Raw genomic sequence first — 26,487 nt, forward strand, 5'->3', positions numbered from 1 at the left:
AATTGCTGGGTTGTAGGGTAGCTCTATTTTTAACGTTTTGAGGAAACTCCACACTGTTTTCCAGAGTGGCTGCACTGGCTTGCATTCCCACCAGCAGTGTAAGAGGGCTCCCCTTTCTCCACATCCTCACCAACATCTGCTGTTTCCTGGCTTGTTAATTTTAGCCATTCTGACTGGTGTGAAGTAGTATTTCAATGTGGTTTTGATTTGTATTTCCCTGATGCCCAGGGATGTGGAGCAATTTTTCATGTGTCTGTTGGCCCTTTGTATGTCTTCTTTGGAGAAATGTCTGTTCATGTCTTCTGCCCATTTCTTGATTGGATTATTTGGTAAGTTCTTTATAGATCTTGGATACTAGCTCTTTATCTGGTATGTCATTTGCAGAAATCTTCTCCCATTCCGTCAGTTGTCTTTTAGTTTTGTCGACTGTTTCCTTTGCTGTGCAAAAGCTTTTTATCGTGATGAAGTCCCAATAGTTCCTTTTTGCTTTTGTTTCCCTTGCCTTTGGAGATGTGTCTAGCCAGAAGTTGCCACAGGCCAGGTGGAAGAGTTTGCTGCCTGTGTTCTCCTCTAGGATTTTGATGGATTCCTATCTCACATTTAGGTCTTTCATCCATTTTGAGTTTATCTTTATGTATGGTGTAAAGAAATGGTCCAGTTTCATTCTTCCGCATGTGGGTGTCCAATTTTCCCAGCACCATTTGTTGAAGAGATGCTTTCCCATTGAATATTCTTTCCTGCTTTGTCCAAGATTAATTGACCATATAGCTGTGAATTCATTTCTGGATTTTCTGTTCTTTTCCATTGATCTATGTGTCTGTTTTTGTGCTGGTACCATACTGTTTTGATCACTACGGCTTTGTAATACAACTTGAAGACCTCGACCCACTTTTTTTTTCCACCCACTTTTATTGTAAAACAATTGTGTGAATATTATAATAGGTACAAATTTAGTTTCAATTTATTGAGAAGCTTCACATGTACGTATAAATTTGTAGAGCCCTTGACATAACAACACAATTTACCAATATATGGCTTGTTACACTCTAATCAAGATATTTTGTGGTTTGGGTGTGGGTAGGTGTGAAACATTTGAAAGATATGCCAATTCTGCCAGGAGAGATATTCAAGTATAAATGGACAGTCACTGTAGAAGATGGGCCAACTAAATCAGATCCTCGGTGCCTGACCCGATATTACTCAAGCTTCATTAATCCGGAGAGAGATCTAGCTTCAGGACTCATTGGCCCTCTCCTCATCTGCTACAAAGAATCTGTAGATCAAAGAGGAAACCAGGTAAGTTCTTATCTTTCAAAGTTCTGGGTTTGATGGACTGATGATGCATATGAACTTCCAGATATTTCCTATACTCTCTCAGTGTACATCTGCCTATAGTCTGCAGAAAATATAATGGTCTGCTATGTTGGCCAATAAAAGAAATGAGCTGGGTTTCTCACAGCTGTTTTTGAATTTAGTTCGGTTTAATAAACTTGCCTGGATAGATAGAAGGGCCTCTCCTATTATATTTCTATAATACTCATTCCCAGTCTAAAATTTCACTTTCTGGTGGTGCCTGGCTAGCTCAGTTGGAAGAGCATGTGACTCTTGATCTTGGGGTCATGAATTCAAGCCTCTCATTGATTGGGTGTAGCAATTACTTATATAAATAAAACTTTAAAAAATTTAAAATTCCACTTTCTGTAAGTAATCTTGCTCATTTTTACATGCTGAACTACCACTCATTTTTTGATGACGCATGAATCTGTATCAGAGTCTAGACTTCTCCCCTGGATGTCTCATCATGGGTGACTCAAAGACACCTCAAAATTAACATATCTGCAGCATCTAGCATAGTTCTTGGCATGTGGCTGGAATTCAATAAATATTTGTTGAGCAAAATACAGGGAAAGATATAAAATATTTCAGAAATATTTATAATTTAGACCATTTATATTACTTTAAAAAATAAGGCTAAATTCTCTGCATGAGTAAAGCCTAATGCTGGGGTGCCTGGGTGGCGCAGTCAATTAAGTGTCCAACTCTTGAATTTGGTTCAGGTCATGATCTCGGGGTTGTGAGATCAAGCCCCACGTCAAGCTCTGTGCTCACTGCAGATTTTGCTTAGGACTCTCTCTCCCTCTCCTGCTGCCACTCCCCCCTCAAAATAAATAAATAAAATCTTTTTTTAAAAAAAGAAAGAAAAGCCTAGTACTTCTCAAAAACTCATTGCTTGGATCAGAATAATTCATTGCCATATTGCTGAGGCTTGACTACATGTCAGTTTGGTTATTTATCACATAGGATTTTTACTAGTCTGAAAACATTTCCTTGGTTTAGAGAGTAAAGCACGTGAATTTTAAAACACATGGCATGCAAACCCAAAAAGGCATCAATTTGGCATGTACCTGTCCTGACAAATTTTCCTAATTATAGTTTTTCCACTGGTTTTTTGGAAGAGGACTGAAACGTACCTCTATATTTTCCAGTGTCTTCTCCTCAGGATTTTGGTTTCTGTAGTGCTAGGTTATGCAAAATGAAATTTATACATATTAGTGAAGTTTGCATATTAAGTCTTAACAGAATCAATTAGCAAGTAACTAACTCATAACTTTGGTTCATATACAAACCACTCTTCTAAAAAGAACTTTAAACTTTTTTAGCAGAAAACTTTAGATTTTAGTGTTAATTAACATTTTATGGCCCATCTTAACTTTGTTATTTGATTTCTGTTTGCTGTTTTTAATTTTTTATACATTGGTAGCTTTATGGAAGGGCACTTGCCGGATGGAAGTTTAGGAAAGGCATTACTCTTACTTGACTTGACTAACTTGTTTAAGAAAGACACTGAATAATCACTTGGGTCTTTAAAGAATGAAAATCCTCTGATCTGAACATGGAGGAAATGAGGCTACAGACTGTACTAAAAAATCAGCCAGCATATGGCCTTGGGTCTAGAAGAAAATAAGTTTAGTGGGTCTAGTCACCCTCTTGCCCTGAGGACACATTTGCTCTTAAACTCACTGCTTGTAGCACCCACTCCTACTCCCAGGCCCCACTATATGCATAATAGTGGCCCTAGGGAGAAATTGGAATTGAACCAAAGGATTCAATATAGATATATCACATGCATGCCATCACTTCCATGTAGACTACTAATTCTTATAGGACAAACTAATAGCATTTCTTTCTTTCAATATGTGTAATTAACAGATGATGTCAGACAAGAGGAATGTCATCCTGTTTTCTGTATTTGATGAGAATCGAAGCTGGTACCTCACAGAGAATATGCAACGCTTCCTCCCCAATGTAGATGTAGTGCAGCCCCATGATCCAGAGTTCCAAGTCTCTAACATCATGCACAGTAAGTAAAGCAGCACTCAAGTCCAGTGGGTAATGGATAAAGGAAATTTGAAGCCACCAAATTGATGTCCAGATAATGGATTAACTTATATGCCATGTAAGAGTCATATTTCCTTAAAAATTGTTACATGGGGGCGCCTGGGTGGCTAAGTCAGTTAAGCATCCGGCTCTTGGTTTCCACTTAGGTCATAATGTCACGGTTGTGCGATCAAGCCCTGTGTCAGGCTCCATACTCAGTGGGAAGTGTGGTTGAGATTCTCTCTCCCTCTGCCCATCCCCCCCCCCACACTCTTGCAAGCTCTCTTGCACTCTATCTAAAATAAATAAATCTTTTTAAAAATTGATATATATGAAAGTGTACAGTTTTATATAAAGGCTTATATAAAGGCTTAAATATCATATACTGCATATATTTTTTCTTTTAGAAGGCATTTCAAAGGATAAATCAAATAAGACACAACTTTCATTTACTCAAATATGCAGAATCCATCCTTAATATAAAATGCACTCAGGGTGCCCATACACACACACACACACACACACACACACACACACACATATATATATATATATATATGTAGTCTTAGTCTGCTAGGCCTGCCATAATTAAGTACCAAAGAATCGGTGGCTTCAACAGCAGAGATTTACTTCCTCACAATTCTGAAGGCTAAAAGTCTGAGATCAAGATGTCAACAGGATTGGTCTCTTCTGAGGCCTCTTTCGTTGGCTTGTAGATAGCCACTTTCTGTATCCTCACATGGTCTTTCCTCTATGCATGTACATGTCTGGGTACAAATTTCATATGCTTTTTTAAATTTAAATTCAATTAGCCAACATATAGTACATCATTAGTTTTAGATGTAGTGCTTGATAATTCATCAGTTGCGGATGACACCCAGTGCTCATCACATCATGTGACCTCCTTAATGCTCATCACCCAATTACCTGATCCCCCCCAGCCCTTCCCCTCCAGCAACCCTCAGTTTCTTTCCTATAGTTAAAACTCTTTCATGGTTTGTCTCCCTCTCTGATGACTTCCCATTCAGTTTTCCCTCCATTCCCCTATGACCCTCTGTTTTGTTCCATATCAGTGAGATCATATGATAATTGTCTTTTTCAAATTGACTTATTTCACTTAGCATAATACCCTCTAGTTCCATCCGCATTGTTGCAAATGGCAAGATTTCATTTTTGACAGCTGCATAATATTCCATTATACACACACACACACACACACACACACACACACACACACACAGAATGGAATACTCCTCAGCCATCAAAAAAGTGAATACACACAACATGAATGAACCTGAGAGGCATTAAGCTGAGTGATAAGATCCAGTCTCAAAAGGTGACATACTGTATTATTTCATTTACAAGGCATTCTGGGGAAGGCAATTGTATAGGAATGGAGAATAGGGCAATGGTTATCAGAGCTTGGGGTGGAGGAGGAATTTGACTATTTGCACTGAAGAACTCCAGTACAATGCAGCTTTCTACGTTGAATGAGATGTTCTGTATCCTGACTGTGCTCATGGTTACACATGTTGATATATGTGCTAAAACTCATAAAACTTGTACCAAATAAGAATCAATTTTACTATGTAAACTTCTGTTTTTATTTTTTTAAAGTAATCTCTACACCCAACATGGGGCTCAAACTCACAACCCTGAGATCAAGAGTCACATGCTCCTCCAACTGAGCCAGACAGGTGCCCCTACTATGTACATTTTTAGAATTAAATATATATACCTTTTGATCCAACATTCCTACTGCTGGGATATATCTGGTAGGAATAAAAACACCGGTACATAAGGACAGATATAAAAGGATGTATTGTAGCAGTATTTGTAGTGCCTAAAACAGATAAACTAAAATCAAAGATGATGCCTAATGTTAGAGGAATGTTTGAAAATATTGTGGCGTACCCATAATATGAAATAGTATGAAGCCATTAAAAAGAATGAATTAGAGGGGCACCTGGCTGGCTCAGCTGGTTAAGCATCTGCCTTCAGCTCAGGTCATAACCCTGGGGTCCTGGGATTGAACCCCATGTCAGGCTCCCCGCACAGTGGGGAGCTTGCTTCTCCCTCTGCCTCTGCCTTCTGCTCCACCTGCTTGTGCTCATGTGTGCTCTCTCTCTCTGTCAAATAAATAAATAAATAAATAAATAAAACCTTTAAAAAAAGAATGAATCAGAGCTGTACCCAGCTACTTAAAGCAATTTTTATGAAATATTGTTAAATAATGTATTGTCTATGTAGAGAGTGATATGGTTTCAAAACAGAATGATATACTCTAATTGTTCTGAATTAGGGGTCTTTCCTCAGTATTTCTAATCGTATCTCTAGCACTTTACTCCCATTTTGTTTCAAGAACAAAATTATGTAAGTTGCATCAAGAAAGAGTATGGCAATATGAGTCTAGAGAACAGGGATTTGATGTTCTGTTTTTTCAAATCCAGTTTGACCATCTCTCTCTTAAGAGGGGCGTTTAGCCCATCTGCATGGGATTTATGGTACTATCTTAGTTTGTGTTTCCTGTTTTTTCTGAATTTTTCTAGTGAGAACATTTCAGATTTACCCTCTTAGCAACTTTTAAGTATGTAATACAGTATTATTAACTATAATCACCTTGCTGTACATTAGATCACAAAAATTTATTCATCTTCTCACTAGAAGTGTATATCCTTTGACGAACATCTACCCATTTCCCCCATCCCCCTGCCTCTGGTAACCACCCATTCAACTCCCTGGTTCTATGAGTTCGGCTTTTTTAGATTCCACATATAAGTGGAATTATACAATATTTGGCTTTCTCTATCTGATTTATTTCACTGATGATCACATTTCCCTGATGATTAGTGTTGAGCATCTTTTCATGTACCTGTTGACCAATCATATGTCTTCTTCAGAAAAAATTCTATTCAGTTCCTCTGTCCTTTTTAAAAATCACATTTTTTTTTTGTTACTGAGTTGTATGAGTTCTTTATATATTTTGGATATTAACCCCTTATCAGATAAATGATTTGCAGATATTTTCTTCTATTCCTTAGGTTGCCTTTTCATCGTATTGATTGTTTCTTTTGCTGTGCAAAAGCTTTGTAGTTTGATATAACCCCACTTATTAATTTTTCCTTTGTTGCTTGTGATTTTGGTGTCAGATCCAAAAAAATCATTGCCAAAACCAATGTCAAGGAGCTTTTTCCCTATGTTTTCCAGGAGTTTTACAGTTTCAGGTCTTATGTTTAAGTCTTTAATCCATTTCATTGGGGCGCCTGGGTGGCTCAGTAGTTAAGTATCTGCCTTCGGCTCAGGGCGTTGTCCCTGAGTCCTGGGATCGAGCCCCACATCAGGCTCCTCTGCTGGGAGCGTGCTTCTTCCTCTCCCACTCCCCCTACCTGTGTTCCCCTCTCTCGCTGGCTGTCTCTCTCTCTCCATCAAATAAATAAATAAAATTTTTTTTAAAAAAGTCTTTAATCCATTTCAAGTTAATTTTTGTTTGTGGTGTAATGTAAGGGTTCAATTTCATTCTTCTCCATGTGGTTATCCAGTTTTCCCAACACCATTTATTGAAGACACTACCCTTTCCTCCTTGAGTATTCTTAACATTTTTTAAAGATTTTATTTATTTATTTGGAGACAGAGACCACGAGGTGGGGGAGGGGCAGAAGGAGAGGGAGAAGCAGACTCTCTCTGAGCAGGAAGCCTGGGATTGTGACCTGAGTCAAAGGTAGGTACTTAACCCACTGAGCCACCCAGGAGCCCTCCTCATTGAGTATTCTTGACTACATTGTCAAATATTAGTTGACCATATATATAAGGATTTATTTCTGGGCTCTTGATTCTGTTCCATTAGTCTATGTGCCTATTTTTATGCCAGTACCATATTGCTTTAATTACTACGGTTTTGTAGTATAGCTTGAAATCAGGAAATGTGATGCCTCCAGCTTTGTTCTTTCTCAGGATTGCTTTGACTATTCAGGGTCTTTTGTGGTTCCATATGAATAGTCATATTTTCCATCAATATTTACCAATAGCTCATTTTCTTTTGCTACCTGTTTGAATGCTGCCTTTATCATATATTAAATTTCCCTTTATATCTGTGTCTCTTTCTGTATTCCATATTCTGATTGATATATTTATCTATACCTGCATATTACCACACATTTTATTACAATAGATTAATAATATTTTGTAATGCTTTGTGAGGCAAGAAATTTTAATTGTCAGTTAGTTGCACTGAACTGGAGTCTGAGCGTTGCAGACTAGACAAATGTTTCTTGACTAGATGAATGGATAGATGTATGGAAGAGGCCTTCAGAAATAATTTCCTTTAGAGATTGAAGTCAAGTTACTTTTGTTTAGCTTTTTATTTAGAAATAACTTCAAAGTTACAGGAATTCTACAAGAATAAGATAGAGAACTCCCATAAACCCTTTACCCAGATTCACTAATTTTTAATATTTTTCTATATTTGCTATATCATCTTTTTTTATCTATATACTTACTTTTATTACTTATTTTCTAATTGAGAACAGGTTGCCCTTTTATCTCTTAGTACTTCATTGTGCATTCCCTATCAATACAGATATTCTCTTACATAACCAAAGTAGAGCTACGAAATTCAGAAAATTTAACATTGATATAATACATTTATTTAATTGGCAACCAATATTCCAATTGTATAAATCAATGCCATCTTTTGTAGCATTTCCTCCCTCCAGTATATGAAGGGTCAAGGTCTATGATTCTTCTTACTGTGGGTTTGGGACCTTGCTGATCAACTATTAATAATCTACTTTTTTTGGAAAGTATAATGCTATCTCTTCTTGGGAATAAGGTAGTGGGCATAACATATAATTCTTTCCAATCATATCATGACAACCTCAAGTAATAAATCTGGATACTGCTAAAACCTCTTGTTCCCCCATTTCTTTTGCAGGTATCAATGGCTATGTTTTTGACAACTTGCAGCTGTCAGTTTGTTTGCATGAGGTGGCATACTGGTACATTCTAAGTGTTGGAGCACAAACTGACTTCCTGTCTATCTTCTTCTCTGGGTATACCTTCAAACACAAAATGGTCTATGAAGACACGCTTACCCTATTCCCATTCTCAGGAGAAACTGTCTTCATGTCAATGGAAAACCCAGGTTAGTTATCTGCATTATTCTTTTTTTAAGATTTTATGTATTTATTTGAGAGAGAGAGAGAGAGAGAACAGTGGGGAGGGACAGACGGAGAAGGAGAGGGAGTCCTAAGCAGATTCTGCACTGAGCTTGGAGTCCAACGCAGGGCTCAGTCTCACAACCCTGTTATCAGGGCCTGAGCTAAAACCAAGAGTCGGACATCCAACCAACTGAGCCACCCAGGCGCCCGAGTTATTTATATTATTCTTTTACTAACAGCTGTGATCACTTCACTAGCCATGCATATGCTCGTATGTGGACAAATACTAAATGGTTCAAGTGATCTTAGTAATTGCAAGGCATTTTAGTGACAACACTATATCAAGTATTTAACTTTAAAGTCTTTCCTCTAAAAAGTGCCTTTACTTACTAATGGCCAAAATTATAAGTGTGTTTATTAAACTATAGTAATGCATATACATGTATATATGCAGTTAACATGTGGAGATAAACATGTTTCTGTGTGCTTTGTGAACATTGGTACTGTTGAATAAATACCACCTAGAAGCCTTTGGGAGTACATTGTAATCTCAAACCACTGGGAACCCTTCAGGACGAATGTGGCTGGCAGTTCCTCATCTTCCCTCTCCCTCCATAACCACTGCAAGGCTTTGGAAAGCACCAGCCCTGTAATCAGGAGGAACACTGACTGTTGCTTCATTTATACAGTTTAATAACAAGTGCTAGGCAACTCATCTACAAAGGAAAACACATAAAACGACCTGCAGATTATATTCTCTTACATGGAAGGCTTTTCTGGAGATAACCTCTCATGGGAAGATTTCTGGGGAATACAAGCCAATCTCATCGTATATAAATATATGTTCACCTTTATACCCAGAAACTTATCTTACTTCAAGTAATGTACTTTTGTGGGAAGTGAGTAAAGAAAAACCTGACAGAACTCCAATATTGTCTCTAGAAGTATCTTCCATATTTATGTTTATGTCTTTGTTATCTGTTTTATATCTAATTTGCGAACTCTCTGAGAACAGAGACCTTGTTTATCTTATTCATCACTGTATCTCTTAAAGTTTATAGTTCCTGGCCTATAGTAGGTGTTTAATAAATATTTTTCCCATTAATTAATGAATCAAATGTGTACAAAAAGATTATGAAACAGTATGTTTAATATGGTTGTAATTGTCTAAACCAAAGAGAGAAAGTGTCTGTATTTGTGTGTGTGTATACATAAGCAGAGAAAAAATATTTTAAATATCAATATTTTGAGAAGCTTTTAAATTATTTTGGTGATCACTTAAATTCTAAAGACAAATTAAGACTCTGCTTTATGTGTCTTGAGGACAAAATGTTACTAGAATATCACTAATTACAAAGCTCAAGCTAAAGCCCCTAGAGATTTCCATTTAGAAGTGTACAATTCAGTGCGTTCCAGTGCATTCACACTGTTGTGCAACTATTACTATTATCTAATTCCAGAATATTTTTATCAGCCCAAAGAGACCCTTTGCCATAAGCAGTCACTCCCCATCCCCCCTTTCCTGACAACCACTAATCTACTTTCTGTCTCTAGGAATTTGCCTCTTCTGGATGTTTCATAAATAGAATAATACAGTATTTGCCCTTTCGTGTGTGGTTTATTTCACTTAGTGTAATGTTTTCAAGATTCATCCATGTTGTAGCAGGTCTCGGTACATCATTCTTTTTATGACTATACACTTCACTTTACACTCTCTGCTTTAACCACACATTACCACAAAAAAGAAATGATAATTATATGCTGTGACAGAGGTGCTAGCTAATGCTATGGTGATAATCACATTGTAATATACTAATATATCAGTCCGTTCTGAGGGATTTCTTCTCATGGGGAAAGGAAACAGGAGGACTCTAGCAACTCTAATAACCACCTGAAGACCTCCACAGCCTTCAGATACTGAAGCCAGCTCACATCGCTGCTCAGAGTTTAAGCTGCATCTGTTCCCCAAGGACATGCTGCTGGCCCTGCTCCCTGGGGCCTAGACCTCCATAGCACCTGCCATCCTCAAGGCTTGAGTTGCTACTGTTGCCCTGCGTCTCAGGTCCTGAAGCACTACCACAGTACCCCATCATCCCTCGGGCCCATGCGGCTATTGTACCCTGCCCCCAAGCACCAAGCCACCAGGGCACCCCACCCACCAGGACGTAGGCAGTGTGGCATGTCCCAGAGACCTGGACTCCAGCTCCATGGATGACCTTTCCATGCCTGAGCTTTGGCCACTGACAGCACCACAGCAGATGTGGCCATGCTCCGACACCCAGGAGCATGGTAGTTTCAGGCACGCCTGAGCCTAGGACCCTGACCCCACTGCCACTCTGAGCGTCTACACCCTGAAAACAAGCATTATCACTACTGCATGCACTCCTCTGCCCCAGAACCCAGCACCATCACCAAGGCCTGTACACTCACATACCAGACCCAGCACCAAGGAGGATCCCCCTAACCAGGATGTTCCCCTAGGAGTCCAACAACTCTCACTGCCACTGCTACCAGACACAGCCTTGGCCACCAAGGACCGCCTCCCCCCCATTCTTCACTGACACTGACCTCAGCTGGCAGAGCTGCATAGAAATTATGCTGCTATGCCCTCCCTGTCACTGGAGCTGCTGAACCCCACACAGCACACTCAGAGCCACCCACAGGTGAAAGTCATTCCCAACCAAGTCAGTCCATAAAGACTGGGAGAGGTGATTGCTCCCTCAAATGTGCAGAGATCAATGCAGGGCCACAAGAAACACACACAAGAAAACCTGACACAACCAGAGGAACACAGTAACCTTCCAAACTGACCCCAAAGAAATGGAAATCTACAAATTGCCTGTAAAGGAACTCAAACTTATTATTTTAAAGAAGCTCAGCAAGATACAAGAGAACACAAACAGGCAATTCAGTAAAATTAGGAAAATAGTACATTAACAAAATAAGAATTTCAAAAAAGAGAAATGATTGTAAAAATTCTGGAGCTAAAAAATACAATGAGTGAAATGGGGGAAAATGCATCAGACTTAATCAAACAGAAAGAATCTGTGAAGTCAGTAACAAGTCTTTTGAAATTATCCAGTCTGAGGGAAAAAAAAGAAGAAGCAAGCCTACAGGACTTAAGGGATACCATTAAATTTTTCCCAAGACTTACAAATGGCCGATAGGTATATGAAAAGGTGTTCAACATCACTAATCATCAAGAAAATGTAAATCAAAACCAAAATGAGGTATCACCTCACATCTGTTAGGATGCCTATTATAAAAAAGACAAGAGATAACAAATGCTGGTGAAGATGTGGAGAAAAGGGAACCCTTGTGCCTTGTTGATGGAATGTAAACTGGGGCAGCCACTCTAGAAAACAATATGAGGTTCCTCACAAGTTAAAAATAGAATGATCCAGCAATCCCACCTCTGAGTATATAGCCTAAGGAAATGAAATGATTTCAAAAAGATATCTGCACTCCTGTGTTTATTGCAGCATCATTCACAATAGCCATGACATGGAAATAACCTAAGTGTCTATTGATGGATGAATGGATAAAGAAATAGTGATATATCATCATATATAATATATGTCATATTATATATGATAATCATGTGACAATAATCATACATTTATGTATATAATGGAATATTATTTAGCCACAAAAAGAAGGAGAAACCACCATTTATGACAATGTGGATGAACTTGGAAGGCATTATGCTAAGTGAAATAAGCCAAAGACAAATACTGTATGGAATCACTTATATGGGAAATCTAAAAAAAAGAAAAAGAAAAAGTCAAACTCATAGAAACAGATAGTAGAATGGTGGTTATATCATGTTTTGTAACCTGCTTTGTTTCCTGCTTGAAGATATATTCAATATTTTTCTATATATACCTCTAATAAATATAGATGAGCATAATTATTTTTAAAAGGTTGCTTAATATTCCATACTAGGGATATTGTACTAGCCTTGGATGACTAAAGAGCTCTTGTTTATTGGAGCCTGAGATGTGCTCCTACCTACTTGTGATCACCTGGGCTCTGTCTCTCTGGGTTACTTTGATAAAAACCAATTCCAGGATTGATAACAGCTTACAAAAATAATTAATTCACTGAAAGCCCCGGTTATATCACTGAGGCAGGAGATTGACTGGTCTATATATTTGTAATGCTGACCAAGTGTCAGACTTGACTGGGCATCTTATGCCTGTGTCAGAAGTTGGAGGAAGGGATTGGAAGCTGGATTCTCCAAGGGAATTATAATTCTTTTAATTTTCTTCGCAACTGTAACTATATCTCCTTTCTTATTTTAAATTTTGTACACGTAGAATTTCTTATTTTTATTTGGTTTTTTTATTTTATTGTTTTTCATCAGAGTCAACTCTTTAAGCTCTTGGATTGAGGTTTAATTAATTATAATGTTTTAAATTAACTTTTATTCATCCATGTAATACAAAAAGATGTTTTCTCATTACAAAATTTCAACAAACACAGATATAACAAATACAGATATACAGTCCTTCTTTTTTTTTTTTCAAGATTTTATTTATTTATTCGACAGAGAGAGAGACAGCCAACGAGAGGATCCCAGGGCTCTGGGATCACACCCTGAGCCGAAGGCAGACGCTTAACGATTGAGCCACCCAGGCACCCCAGATATACAGTCCTTCTTGTTCACTATTCATAATACTAGAGGCTGACCTCCTGGACCCATGCATCCTCCTCCAGTCTGGGCTGGTTCTTTCTAGAATTGACTGAGTATCAGTTATTAACTTGAGACTTTTCTTCATCCTTCTTCAGGATAGTTGCCTCTTTCCTGGATCCCATGTCATCCTATTTTTTTTTTAAATATACAATATACTCCTTTGTTTTGGTAGAAAACACACTCTCATCACTTCCTGAGAATGGCTGCTTTAGAGGTAGATTTTCTAAATCTTTGTATGATAGAAAATGTATTCTCATTTCCCATTTGATTGATTATCTGGCTGCACATAGACTGCAATGTGCATTGATTCCAAAATGCATTTGACCATAAAAACCTTTTCCATGGGCATCCCATTATCTTACAAGTCTCTTTAGAAATATACTTGGGGGGGCGCCTGGGTGGCACAGCGGTTAAGCGTCTGCCTTCGGCTCAGGGTGTGATCCCGGCGTTCTGGGATCGAGCCCCACATCAGGCTCTTCCGCTATGAGCCTGCTTCTTCCTCTCCCACTCCCCCTGCTTGTGTTCCCTCTCTCGCTGGCTGTCTCTATCTCTGTCGAATAAATAAATAAAATCTTTAAAAAAAAAAAAAAAAGAAATATACTTGGGGGAAAGTTTTCCCTTTGAGGGAAAGCTGGATTCAGTTAAGATTTTGCTTGCAAATGTCATGCAAGAAGATGAGGCTGTTAAGGTACCTGATGGGTAGCTTGGTAAAGGTATATATATATTTTTTACTTGTATTTATGCATCTACTTTACCACTATGCAATTCCTTCACTTGAATAATCCTGTCATAGTAGAAATTAATATTGCTAGTCCTGTAGTGGAATTTTATAGTATGTGTATCCTAAACCTAAATCCTACATAAAGTTTCATGAATTAAGTCATTATCATCATCAAAGAGTTCTGTGTGGCGGTGCCTGGGTGGCTCAGTCAGTTAAGCCTCCTACTCTTGGTTTCTGCTCGGGTCATGATCTCAGGGTGGTAAGATTGAGCCCCATGTCAGGCCCTGCACTCAGCACCAAGTCTCCTTGAGATTCTTTCCCCTTCCCTCTCCCTTCTCCTCTGCTCCTCCCCCAGCTCACATGCACTCTTTCTCTCTCTCTCTCTAAAAAAAAAAAAAAAAATTAAATCTTTAAAAAAAAAGATTTCTCTGTGACTATTAACACTCTCCACTATTGGGGAACGCCTGGGTGGTTCCATTGGTTAAATGTCTGCCTTCAGCTCAGGTCATGGTCTCAGGGTCCGGGGATTGAGCCCCGCATTGGGCTCCCTGCTTGCAGAGAGTCTGCTTCTCCCTCTCCCTCTGCCCCTCCCCGCCAAGCCCATGCTCGTGCTCTCTCTCTCTCTCAAATAAACAATTAAAATCTTTTTTAAAAAGACTCTCTACTACTGTGTATGTTAATTACATTTCTCCATTTTTTTCTCAATATCTATTCATTTTTAATCACAGGCTTTCTTGTGATTACAGACAGATATACCACAATAGCAGCAATGCAAAAACCACTTTCCTACCATTGTTGGACTATTTATGTGCCAGGGATTTAACCTGATGACCTGTAATACAATGGTACTGACTAGTATTTTTTCATTATCTGGGAATAGAAGAGAACCACTAATACAGAACTTTTTTGGGGCCTGGGTTGTAAGTAACCAGAGTCTTATTCTTCCTCATCTCTAGGTCTGTGGGTTCTGGGGTGCCATAACTCAGACTTTCGGAACAGAGGGATGACAGCCTTACTGAAGGTTTCTAGTTGTAACAGGAACATTGGTGATTATTATGAGGACACATATGAAGATATTCCAACTTCCCTGCTGAATGAAAACAATGTCATTGCACCCAGAAGCTTCTCCCAGAATTCAAGGCATCCTAGCACTAAGCAAAAGCAATTGAAAGCCACCACAACTCCAGAAAATCACATAGAGAAGATTGAACCTCAGTCTGCAGAAAGAGCACAGCTGCTTAAAGCACAAAGTGTCTCCTCTAGTGATTTGTTGATGCTGTTGGGACAGAATCCTACTCCACATGTATTCTTATCTGATCTCCAAGAAGCCACACATGAAGCTGATGATCATTTACTTGGAGCAATAGAAGGAAACAAGGGCCCATCTGAAGTGGCACATCTCAGACCAGAGCTCCATCACAGTGGGGACAGAGTATTTACTCCTGAGCCAGAACTGCAATTAAGATTAAATGAGAATTTGGGGACAACTATAACAGTAGAGTTGAATAAACTTGATTTAAAAATGTCTAGTTCATCAAACAGTCTAATGACTTCACCAACAGTTCCATCAGACAAGTTGGCAGCAGGTACTGAAGAGACAGGTTCCTTAGAACCCCCAAATATGTCAGTTCACTTTAATAGTCATTTAGGAACCATTATATTTGACAAAAATTCATCTCACCTGATTCAGTCCAGTGTACCTTTGGGCTTGAGTGAAGGAGATAATAATTCCAAGTTGTTAGAAGCAGCTTTAATGAATACTCAAGAAAGTTCACTGGGTGAAAATGTATTATCAATTGAGAGTAATAGGTTATTTAAAGAAGAAGGAGTTCATGGACCTGCTTCATTAATCAAAGGTAGTGCTTTATTCAAAGTTAATATCTCTTTGGTAAAGACAAACAAGACATCAGTTAACTCAACAACTAATAGAAAGACTCATGTTGATGTCCCAACATTATTTATTGAGAACAATACATCAGTCTGGCAAGATACTATAGAAAGTAATACTGAGTTTCAAGAAGTGATTTCTTTGATTCATAATGAAACATTTATGGACAGAAATATTACAGTTTTGGAGCTAAATCAGGTGTCAAATAAAACTACTTCATCAAAAAATGTGGAAATGGCCCACCAAAAAAATGAGGGCCCAGTGCCACTAGGTACAGAAAATCCAGATCTATCATTCTTCAAAATACTGTTCTTGCCAGATTCAGCAAATTGGATAAAAAGGACCCATGGCAAGAACTCCCTAAGCTCTAATCAAAGGCCCAGTCCAAAGCAATTAACATCTTTAGGGTCAGAAAAGTCTGTGAAAGATCAGAATTTTTTGTCAGAGGAGAAGGTGGTAGTAGGAGAGGATGAATTTACAAAGGACACAGGACTCAAAGAGATGATTTTTCCAAACAGCAAGAGCATATTTTTTACTAACTTGGCTAATGTCCAAGAAAATGACACATATAATCAAGGAAAAAAATCTCAGGAAGAGAGAGAAAGAAAGGAAAAATTAACCCAAGAGAATGTGGTTTTGCCTCGGGTATATACAGTGATTGGTACTAAGAATTTCCTGAAGAATCTTTTCTTACTAAGCACTAAGCAAAATATAGAAGGTTTAGAAGAGCAGCAATATACTTCAGTACTTCAAGACACCGGGTCATTAAATGATTCAGCACATAGAGAAGGGATTCACATGGCCAATTTCTCAAAAATAAGGGAAGAAGCAAACTTGGAAGGCCTTGGAAATCAAACAAAGCAAATGGTAGAGAGGTTTCCAAGTACTGCAAGGATGTCTCCTAATCCAAGTCAGCATCTTACCACTCAACGTGGTAAGAGGGCTTTGAAACAACCCAGACTCTCACTAGAAGAAATAAAGTTTGAAAGGTGGGTAATTTTGAATGACACCTCAACCCAGTGGTCCAAAAACATGAACTATTTGACCCAGGGCACCCTCACACAGATAGAGTACAATGAGAAAGAAAAAAGAGCCATTACTCAGTCCCTCCTATCAGATTGTTCTATGAGGAATCATGGCCTCATTCAAATGAATGACTCTGCATTACCCATTACAAAAGTATCAGCATTTCCATCAATTAGACATACAGATATGACCAAGATCCCATCCCAAGAGGACAACTCTCATCTTTTAGCATCAGCCTGTAATTATACCTTTAGGGAGAGGAGTTCTGGGGTCCAAGAAAGCAGTCATTTCTTACAAGAAGCCAAAAGAAATAACCTTTCTTTAGCCTTCCTAACCTTAGAAATGATTGGAGGTCAAGGAAAGTTCAGCTCCATGGGGAAGAGTGCCACAAACCAACCCACGTACAAGAAATTTGAAAACACTGTTCTCTTGAAACCAGGCTTGTCTAAAACATCTGGCAAAGTTGAATTACTTCCTAAAGTTCATGTTCATCAAGACTCTCCCCCTACAAAGACTATCAATGATTCTCCTGGCCACCCGGATCTCATGGAAAAGATCTTTCTTCAGAAAACACAGGAACCTGTTAAATTGAATAAAACAAATAGACCTGGAAAAGTACCCTTTCTGAAATGGGCAACAGAAAGCTCTGAGAAGATTCCCTCCAAGCTGCTGGGTCCCCTTGGTTGGGATAACCACTCTGCTACCCAGATACCAAGAGAAGAGTGGAAATCCCACAAGAAGTCACAGAAAAACACAGCTTTTGAGAGAAAGGACACCATTTTGCCCCTGGGCCCTTGTGAAAATAATCATTCAATGGCAGCAATAAATGAAGGACAAGATAAGCCCCAAAGAGAAGCCACCTGGGCAAAGCAAGGAGAGACTGGAAGGTTGTGCTCTCAGAACCCACCAGTCTCAAAACGCCATCAAAGGGAAATAACCCTTAGTACTCTTCAGCCAGAGGAAGACAAATTTGAGTATGATGACACCTTCTTAATTGAAATGAAGAGAGAAGATTTCGACATCTATGGCGAAGATGAAAATCAGGGTCTCCGCAGCTTTCAAAAGAGAACACGACACTATTTCATTGCTGCAGTGGAGCGTCTCTGGGATTATGGGTGAGTAGATCTCCCTGTGTACTAAGAAACAGGTATGGGTACATTGATTATTCCTCTGTCATGCTATTGCAACATTTGACTTTACCAGGTGCTGAAATAATAGAAAAGGCACAGCTTATCTGCAGGAATGAGACTCCAAAGATTGCTTATAAAGGAAGAACCCTGAGATCCAGGTAGCAAAGTCTAGATGAAGCTAAGGAGTAAATAGTAGGTTAGATGATGACACCAACAATGAGAATTAGAGGATGATAAATCCAGAAGGCATGAAACTCTTACTCTAGTGAGATGGAGGAGAAAAGGGGCTTACAGAAGGGTACAGGAATCAGGGTCAAGAAGCATCAATGGGGAGCAGGAAGAAAGTCAACCTCACCTATCAACCTTATGAGCTGCAGTAGTCATCTTAGTCTTGTGAAAAGGTGCTAAGAGAGGCAGGAGGAAGAAGTGAAGTGTGTGATAAAGAGGTTGAAGATTCAGGGTAAGTTGATTTCCATGGTACTGGGGATACAGGAAGCAAAGTGGGAGGATGTGATTGTTAGGGAGCAGAGGGAAGTTGGGCAAGGAATAAAAAGTACAGAGAAATTTGGAAGATAAACTTAGGGAGAGGGATACCTGGGTGGCTCAGTCAGTTAAGCAGCTGCCTTCAGCTCAGGTCATGATCCCAGGGTCCTGGGATTGAGTCCTGCATTGGGCTCCTTGCTCAGCAGGGAGCCTGCTTCTCCCGCCGCCTACTGCTCCCCCTGCTTGTGCTCTCTCTCTCTCTCTCTCTCTGACAAATAAATAAAATCTTTTAAAAAATAAAATAAAATAGGGGCGCCTGGGTGGCTCAGTCGTTAAGCGTCTGCCTCCGGCTCAAGGCGTGATCCTGGGGTCCTGGGATCGAGCTCTGCAGGGCTCCCTGCTCCGCTGGGAGCCTGCTTTTTTCTCCCACTTCCCCTGCTTGTGTTCCCTCTCTCACTGGCTGTCTCTCTCTCTCTCTGTCAAATAAATACAATCTTTTATAAAATAAAATAAACTTAAGGAGAGTCAGTCAGTCAACAAATAATTTTTATTGAGCATCTACTATATGCCAGACACATTTGTACACACTGGGGTACAGTAAAGAAGCAGCTTACATTCATTTGGGAAGAGCAAGAGATAATTAGTAGAAAAATAAATAGGGAAATCTTGATGGTGCTATTCAAAAGACAGAATCAAATAATATGATAGAGAGTGCCTGGAGATGTTACTTTAGCTGTGGTGGTCAGAGAAATCCTCCTTGTGGAATTGAGACCTAAATGATGATAAGAGGACAGCTGATGGAGCTCTGAGTGATGTTTCCAGGCAGAGGTAATAGGAAATACATAGGCCCTGTGAATGGAACTAATCCGAGGAACCAAAAAGGACCAGTATGACTGGAGCACAGTGAAAACTGGGGGGAGGGGTTTATGGGAGACAAGTGAAGTTGAGTAGTGATCAGATAATAGAGGTCCTAGAGGAAGGTTAGGTGCCCTCTTCATTACTCATTGTCACTTTCTGACCTCGCTTTCTACCTCAAATGGGCCCTTATTGCTGCATAGCAACTATAGAATATTTCCCTAATCTACTGACTTTCCTACTGCCCTGGACCCCTATTTTACGTTTTCTACTCTTTCCTTAAATCTCCAATGCCTTTTACCCATTCTCCAACAGCCCTTCTCATTCATAGCTAATGCTTGTACAGTGAACCTCCAGACTTCCAACACATTTATTGACCTCTGTAACCATATACTGTCTTCATGCTTATGACAATAAATAGACTATGCACCTAAGGCCAACCTCTCCAGTTTCCTAGTCAACCATCTCCAACTTTACATTACAATGCATTTTCATCTTATCTAATACTCAGTTCATAATCAAATTCTGGTTGTTTTTTGAAATTAAAACTAATTGGATTCTTTGATGGATTAGATGTGGTTGTGAGATAAAAAGATGAATTAGGAATAACTTCAGTGTTTAGAGTCTGAGTAACTACAAAGAAGGAACGGTCATTGACTGCCATGGAAAAGGCTGGACAAACAGCAGGTTTTGGAAAGGGGCAGAAATTAAGAGACTGTTTTGTACATGGTAAAGTAGGGAGTATATATGTGAATCTCAAGTTCAAGGAGGATATCTGAGATGGAGATATACAACTGGATTTTATCCCTGGAAGAGTAGATCATCATGAGAATGAGTATAAACAGAAAAGAGGAGAGTTTAAAGAACTAATACCCAGAGCACTCTAACCTTTAAAGGTCAGGGAGATAAAGAACCAATGAAGTTGACAGAGAAAGATTGGCAGTGAGGTTAGTAGAAAAATGAGGGAAAATTGTTGTCAGAGAGACCAGGTATGAACACACATCAAGGATCAAATAATTAACTATCAAATACTACTGAGCGTTCAACTAAGATGAGGACTGAGAATTAGTAATGTAAAGACCAACAGTGACCTTGAAAAATAGAGATAAAAGACTTTTTGGAGTGGTTTAAAGAAAGAATAAGTGGAAAAGAATCCAGCTACTTCTCTCCATCTCAGTGGCCACCATTCTAGTCTAAACCATCCTCAACACTCACCCAAATGATTGTAATAGCCTCTTAACTAGACTTGCAGCTTCCAGCCTGGCCCTTTCTCAACACAGCAGCTAAAGCAAATTTTCAAATTGTAATTTGATTATTGTTCTCTGCTCCAAACCTCCCAGTAGATTCCCTTCTCACCCTTAGTGAATCCCAAAGCCCTCACCGTGGCCTTCAAGTTTCTGAGATTTGACCCTCTGAAACGTCTCTGATCTCATCTCCTACCGTTGTTTCCTGCTCACTCTCTTCCAGCCACACTGGCTTCATTGCTCTTCCTCAAATGCAACAAATGTATACCTTTTTTTTTTTTAAGATTTTATTCATTTATGTGACAGAGAGACAGCCAGCGAGAGAGGGAACACAGCAGGGGGAGTGGGAGAGGAAGAAGCAGGCTCCCAGCCGAGGAACCCGATGTGGGACTCGATCCCGGAACGCCGGGATCACGCCCTGAGCGGAAGGCAGGCGCTTAACGACTGCGCCACCCAGGCGCCCCAACAAATGTATACCTTTCTATAGGCCTTTGCACTTCATGTCCTGTCCTCTGATATCCTACTATTCATTCTTTCACTTCTAACTGGTTGCTGCTCAAGTTTCATTTTATCAGTGAGGCTTTCCCTGAACACTGTATATACATATAGCTCCTACCACACTTTTTCAGTGAACTTACTAGCACCTGAAATATTATACATTTACTTGTCTATTGTCTATGTTCCCCAACAAGAAAGTAAGTTCATTGAGAACATAAATTTTAAAGGTGTTGTTCAATGGTATATCCCCAGAACCTTAAACAGTGCCTGGCATGTGATAGATACTCAAATATCTGTTGAATGAATTAGTAAATGATGGATGTAGGGAGGCAAGAGCAGGTCTTTTATGTATGTCTGAACTCCAGAGAGTACCAACTAAATGGTAACACAAGTTCCATGGACAGGGAGACCAGTTAAGAGGTGACTGTAATCATCCAGATAAGAGAAGACAGATTATTTAGACCAAAATAGTGGTGGTAAAAATCAAAAGAAATGGAAAGATGTGTATAATTTGAGGGATTTGCTATTAGATTGAATGTGGGGGGAATAGGGAGAAAGGACTCAAAGAAGATTTTTAGTTTTTTTCCTAAGCAACTAGGTGGATGATGGTGACATTTAATGAGATGTGGAAGGCTTGAAGTAGAACAGATTCATTTGAGGAAATACTTGAGGATCTGTTTTGAACATATTTAGTTTGAGATGTTGAGTAGTCAGTTGGATATGAGTCTGGAGTCCAAGGAAGAGGTCCATGCTAAAGATGAATAAACTTGGGAGTTATAAGCATATTGACAGCATTCAAAGAAGACTTGTTGGTATTATCAGGAAAGTAAAAGTAGATGTAAACCATGCCCACTTTATTTTTTTAATGTTTTTTATTATATTATGTTAGTCACCATACAGTACATCCCTGGTTTCTGATGTAAAGTTCGATGATTCATTAGTTGTGTATAACACCCAGCGCACCATGCAATACATGCCCTCCTTACTACCCATCACCGGTCTATCCCATTCCCCCACCCCCCTCCCCTCTGAGGCCCTCAGTTTGTTTCTCAGAGTCCATAGTCTCTCATGCTTCATTCCCCCTTCTGATTACCCCCCCCTTTCTTTATCCCTTTCTTCCCCTACCGATCTTCCTAGTTCTTATGTTCCATAGATGAGAGAAACCATATAATAATTTTCTTTCTCTGCTTGACTTATTTCACTTAGCATTATCTCCTCCAGTGCCGTCCATGTTGCAGCAAATGTTGAGAACTCGTTCTTTCTGATAGCAGAGTAATATTCCATTGTATACATGGACCACAACTTCTTAATCCAGTCATCTGTGGAAGGACATCTCGGCTCCTTCCACGATTTAGCTATTGTGGACAATGCTGCTATGAACATTGGGGTGCATATGGCCCTTCTCTTCACTACGTCTGTATCTTTGGGGTAAATACCCAGTAGTGCAATGGCTGGGTCATAGGGTAGCTCAATTTTTAACTTTTTAAGGGACCTCCACACTGTTTTCCAGAGTGGCTGTACCAACTTGCATTCCCACCAACAATGTAAGAGGGATCCCCTTTCTCCACATCCTCTCCAGCAATTGTTGTTTCTTAACCATGCCCACTTTAAGCTGGGTCCCCAAAGGTCTAGATCCTCAAGGTAACAGTAAACCAGTTAACTCACTTCATTGACATGCAAATTTCTATTCTTAATCATAATTTTTTAAAAAGATTTTATTTATTTATTCGACAGAGAGAGAGACAGCCAGCAAGAGAGGGAACATAAGCAGAGGGAGTGGGAGAGGAAGAAGCAGGCTCATAGCGGAGGAGCCTGATGTGGGGCTCGATCCCATAACGCCGGGATCACGCCCTGAGCCGAAAGCAGACGCTTAACCGCTGTGCCACCCAGGTGCCCCTATTCTTAATCATAATTTATGCAAGTCTTGGGTTGGCAGTGCCTGCAGACATCTGGCAGAAGAAAACATAAAACCTCTCAACATCTTAGGCCTCAACTTATTTTCACAAATATTTCAGATACAATGTCCAGAACACAAAGATACAGGGTACAAAACAAAATGAAAAAAATAGATAAGCCACAGAAACAATAGAGAGCCAAAACAAACTCAGAGACTTAAGATCTAGGAATCATATACAGTTATTAAAACACTTATGCATCATGTAGAAAGAATTGGTGAACTAATAGGTAAGTAAAATGAAATAGTATGGAATGCAGCATGCAGAGATTTTTTTAATGGAAAATACAAGAAATAATAAGACTATGGCCAACTGTATTTTCCAAAAATGGATGTCCCAATATGTTCTGTCCGATATGCTCTTGTACAATATGACCTTGCCATTCTTCCATTCAAGAGGTAAAATGTAATTCCCCTCCTCTTGATCTGGCCTGGCATTAGGACTCATTTGTGACCAATAGAATGTAACAGAAGTTTGTGACCTGTAGATGTGGTGGAAGTGATGCTGGTTCAGAAAATACCATGTAGCTTACATCTAGTTCTCCTGTGATGCCCTCTCTGGAAGAAGCCAGCCACTATATAAGAAATCTGATTACCCTGGTGCTGTCATGCTGGAAATGTCATGTGTAGGCCTTCTGGTCAAGAGTCCCAGCGAGTCTAGCTTTCCATTATTCTTCCTCAAGGCATCAGGCACGTGATTGAAGCCATTTTGGACCCTCCAGATAAGCCCAGATACCAGCTGAATACCACTGAGTGACTACATTTGACACCGTGAGAAGCAAAACTATTACCTAGTGAAGCACAGCTGGAATTCTGACTTAACAGAATTGACAAGTATAATAAAATGGGTGTCTCAAAGACTTCTGTGGCTAACAAGGTCACCAAGTCTGCTCAAAAAGTTAGATGAATATAATCCCTAATACCTGCCACCTCAGTCTTAATCAGTCTCAGAACTATCTCGATTGACCATTTAAGTTTAATAGTAAAAGACTGGTTGATGATAACAATGTATCATAAATCCTTCAGAAGAAGAGAATGTTTTGTGGGCCGTTTGTTACTTTGTGTGTCACAGTCTTAAGCTATTTATTTTAAAAAAATCATTACTTCTTAATGGAAACAACTTGACTGAAGATTATCCCAGAGGATGTGAACTTGAAAAACATTTGGGTTAGTTTCTGTCTTTTCAAGAATTTTAGATTGCCCAATCCTTGTAAGTGCTTGCCTTCAAACCAATAGAGCATTTTGACAAATTAATTTTAGCAATACTATCCAGATGTAGAAGAACATGTTACATTTACAACATATATATCAATATATGGACACACACAAACACAAAGATCTTACAGCTTTTCTTTTTACTAATATTAATGGAGAGGACATTTAAGATTAATTTCCAAATACCACCCTCTGTCCCTTTTTCTTCCTTCTGATGAGATACTTCTCCCTAAAGTTTTCATGTCAAAGGATGGCTCTCAGGTCCTAGAGAAGATGGAAATAGTATACACAAACAATGAATCATGGAACACTACATAAAAAGCTAATGATGTACTGTATGGTGACTAACATATCATCATAATTAAAAAAAAGAAAAGAAAAAGAAAGAAAATTTACATCACAGAGGTCCCTGGGTGGCTCAGTTTGTTAAGCATCTGCCTTCAGCTCAGGTTATGATCCCAGGGTCCTGGGATGGGAGCCTGCTGCTTCCTCTCCCTCTGCCTGCTGCTCCCCCTGCTTGTGCGCTCTCTCTCTCTCTCTCTGCCAAATAAATAAATAAAATCTTTAAAAAAAGAAAATTTACATCACAAAGGCACAGACTAAGTGCAGGATAATTCTGTTTCCAGTTTCCTGATCCTTTGAAGCATTTTGAGAGGAATCAGCAGAGGTTTGGAGGATTGGCAAAAAGGGCGAATGAACTTTGAACTTCTAGAACCATACCTTTGACCCTGCAGAGATTTGCAAGACAAAAACAGTTGTCTCCAATTCCTCCAAAGAACTTGGTTGTAGGTTTTGCTTTGCCACATTGCTAAGTATGTGCAACTTATGGTACTATAGTTCTTATGCTTAAAACAAGTAGGTGTGCCGGAAGTTGGCTTGCTCAACTCTTTGGATACAAAGGATTCCATTTGAAGACTGGCTCTTCCTTAGAGTCTCCTGTCAGTCTAGACTGACCCATTAACCCTAGACTGGAGAGCCAATTAGACCAGGAGCTTGAAAACAAAAAGAGCAGAAATCAACTGAGGAACTCACCAATGACCCTTGGAAACCACAAGAAAGACAGTGAACTCAAAAGGGTTCATGGGGTGCCACACCTGTGTTTCTTATTGCTTCTGAATGCCATCAGAGGTTCACTTTGGATCCCATTGCTGCCACCAAATCTGTTAAAAAAATTCAACCAAATAAATCAGTTTATTAAGTGATTGTGAATCAGGCAGCATCCCATCTAACAAGTAGAGAGATGCTCTGAGTTTTACAAAAGGGAAGTGGTACAAAATGGGTTTTTCTAGGCAGGAGGGTGGGGCAAGAAGGTTATTAGCACAAGAAAAGGGTCATTTCAGCCCGGGACATCTTCTATTTGGAGAGAAGGAAACAGCAGGATTTTTATCATGCAGATGACGTCACTCGTGCTGATCTGGAAATTTCAGATTGACTGTTAAAAGTTCATGTTCCTGGGTTTGGTTGAGACTGTGAGTCTTGGTTTGCTGTTGCGGGGGGCGGGGGGGGGCAAATGACTCCAATTTGGGCTTTTTTAAAACAAAACAAAATACAACTAGATGCTGTTTCTGAGGTACGGCTCTAAAACATAAGAGTATAAAAGGCTGAAAGTAAAAAGATGGAAAATGGCATGCCTTGCAAATATTAACCAAAAGAAAGGTAGTGGGTCTTCTGCTTCTGGGTAGAGAATAGGTCATGGCAGGCCAACACTCCTGCTGCAACAACTATAAAATTAGGTAAACTTTAAAAATCCATATTTTAAAAATCTTTGGAGAGCTGTGGAACAATAAAAATTAGATGAACTAAAATTTAAGTGGGAGAGGACCACCTAGTTGCAGCGATGATCATTGGTTGTTTTCTTTCTTGGTGGGCTTTGCTGAAATGCCTTAAGGGCTGAGGGAACAAAGACTTTCTAAGCTCTCAGTCAAAAGTCTAGGAGGGCCATGACTGAGAAACAGGGATAATTGTAAATATTTTACAGAAAATAGAGAAAAGATTGACAATACTTGATGTGGGGCCATGAGTGAATGGTCAAGAAAGAATTCTTGAGATGTTTTCAGTGTAAAAAGGTGAATTTTTTATAGCATGGGGACAGAACCCATGGGCAGAAATAGCTGCACTTTTGCTCTATGAAGCTGGTGGTTAATATATGCTTCGGCTTAAGGGGGCAGGGATGTGCAAGAAGTATTAGATCATAAATGTCTTCTTCAAATTTCTACTTGTAAAACTACTGTCACAAGATTTCT

The 26,487-nt window shown here is 39.3% G+C and overlaps 1 protein-coding gene across 7 annotated transcripts in view; it reads left to right on the forward strand.

Annotated features, from left to right (window-relative positions):
* Window positions 1-26,487, forward strand: part of F8 (coagulation factor VIII) — a 132,167-nt gene that overhangs the window by 66,302 nt on the left and 39,378 nt on the right. For all 7 annotated transcript variants that reach the window (XR_005833981.1, XR_005833984.1, XR_005833983.1 and 4 more), the window contains exons 11-14: window positions 1,082-1,296; window positions 3,211-3,361; window positions 8,309-8,518; window positions 14,908-17,980. Coding sequence is in view for 3 of the 7 variants with exons in the window: in XM_040626611.1 (XP_040482545.1) it covers window positions 1,082-1,296; window positions 3,211-3,361; window positions 8,309-8,518; window positions 14,908-17,980 (3,649 nt within the window). In the remaining 4 variants the exon portion in view is untranslated. The remainder of the gene's footprint in view (window positions 1-1,081; window positions 1,297-3,210; window positions 3,362-8,308; window positions 8,519-14,907; window positions 17,981-26,487) is intronic.

This window comes from Ursus maritimus (assembly GCF_017311325.1).
Source record: "Ursus maritimus isolate PB19 chromosome X unlocalized genomic scaffold, ASM1731132v1 scaffold_X1, whole genome shotgun sequence".
In the NCBI taxonomy this organism is placed as follows: domain Eukaryota; kingdom Metazoa; phylum Chordata; class Mammalia; order Carnivora; family Ursidae; genus Ursus; species Ursus maritimus.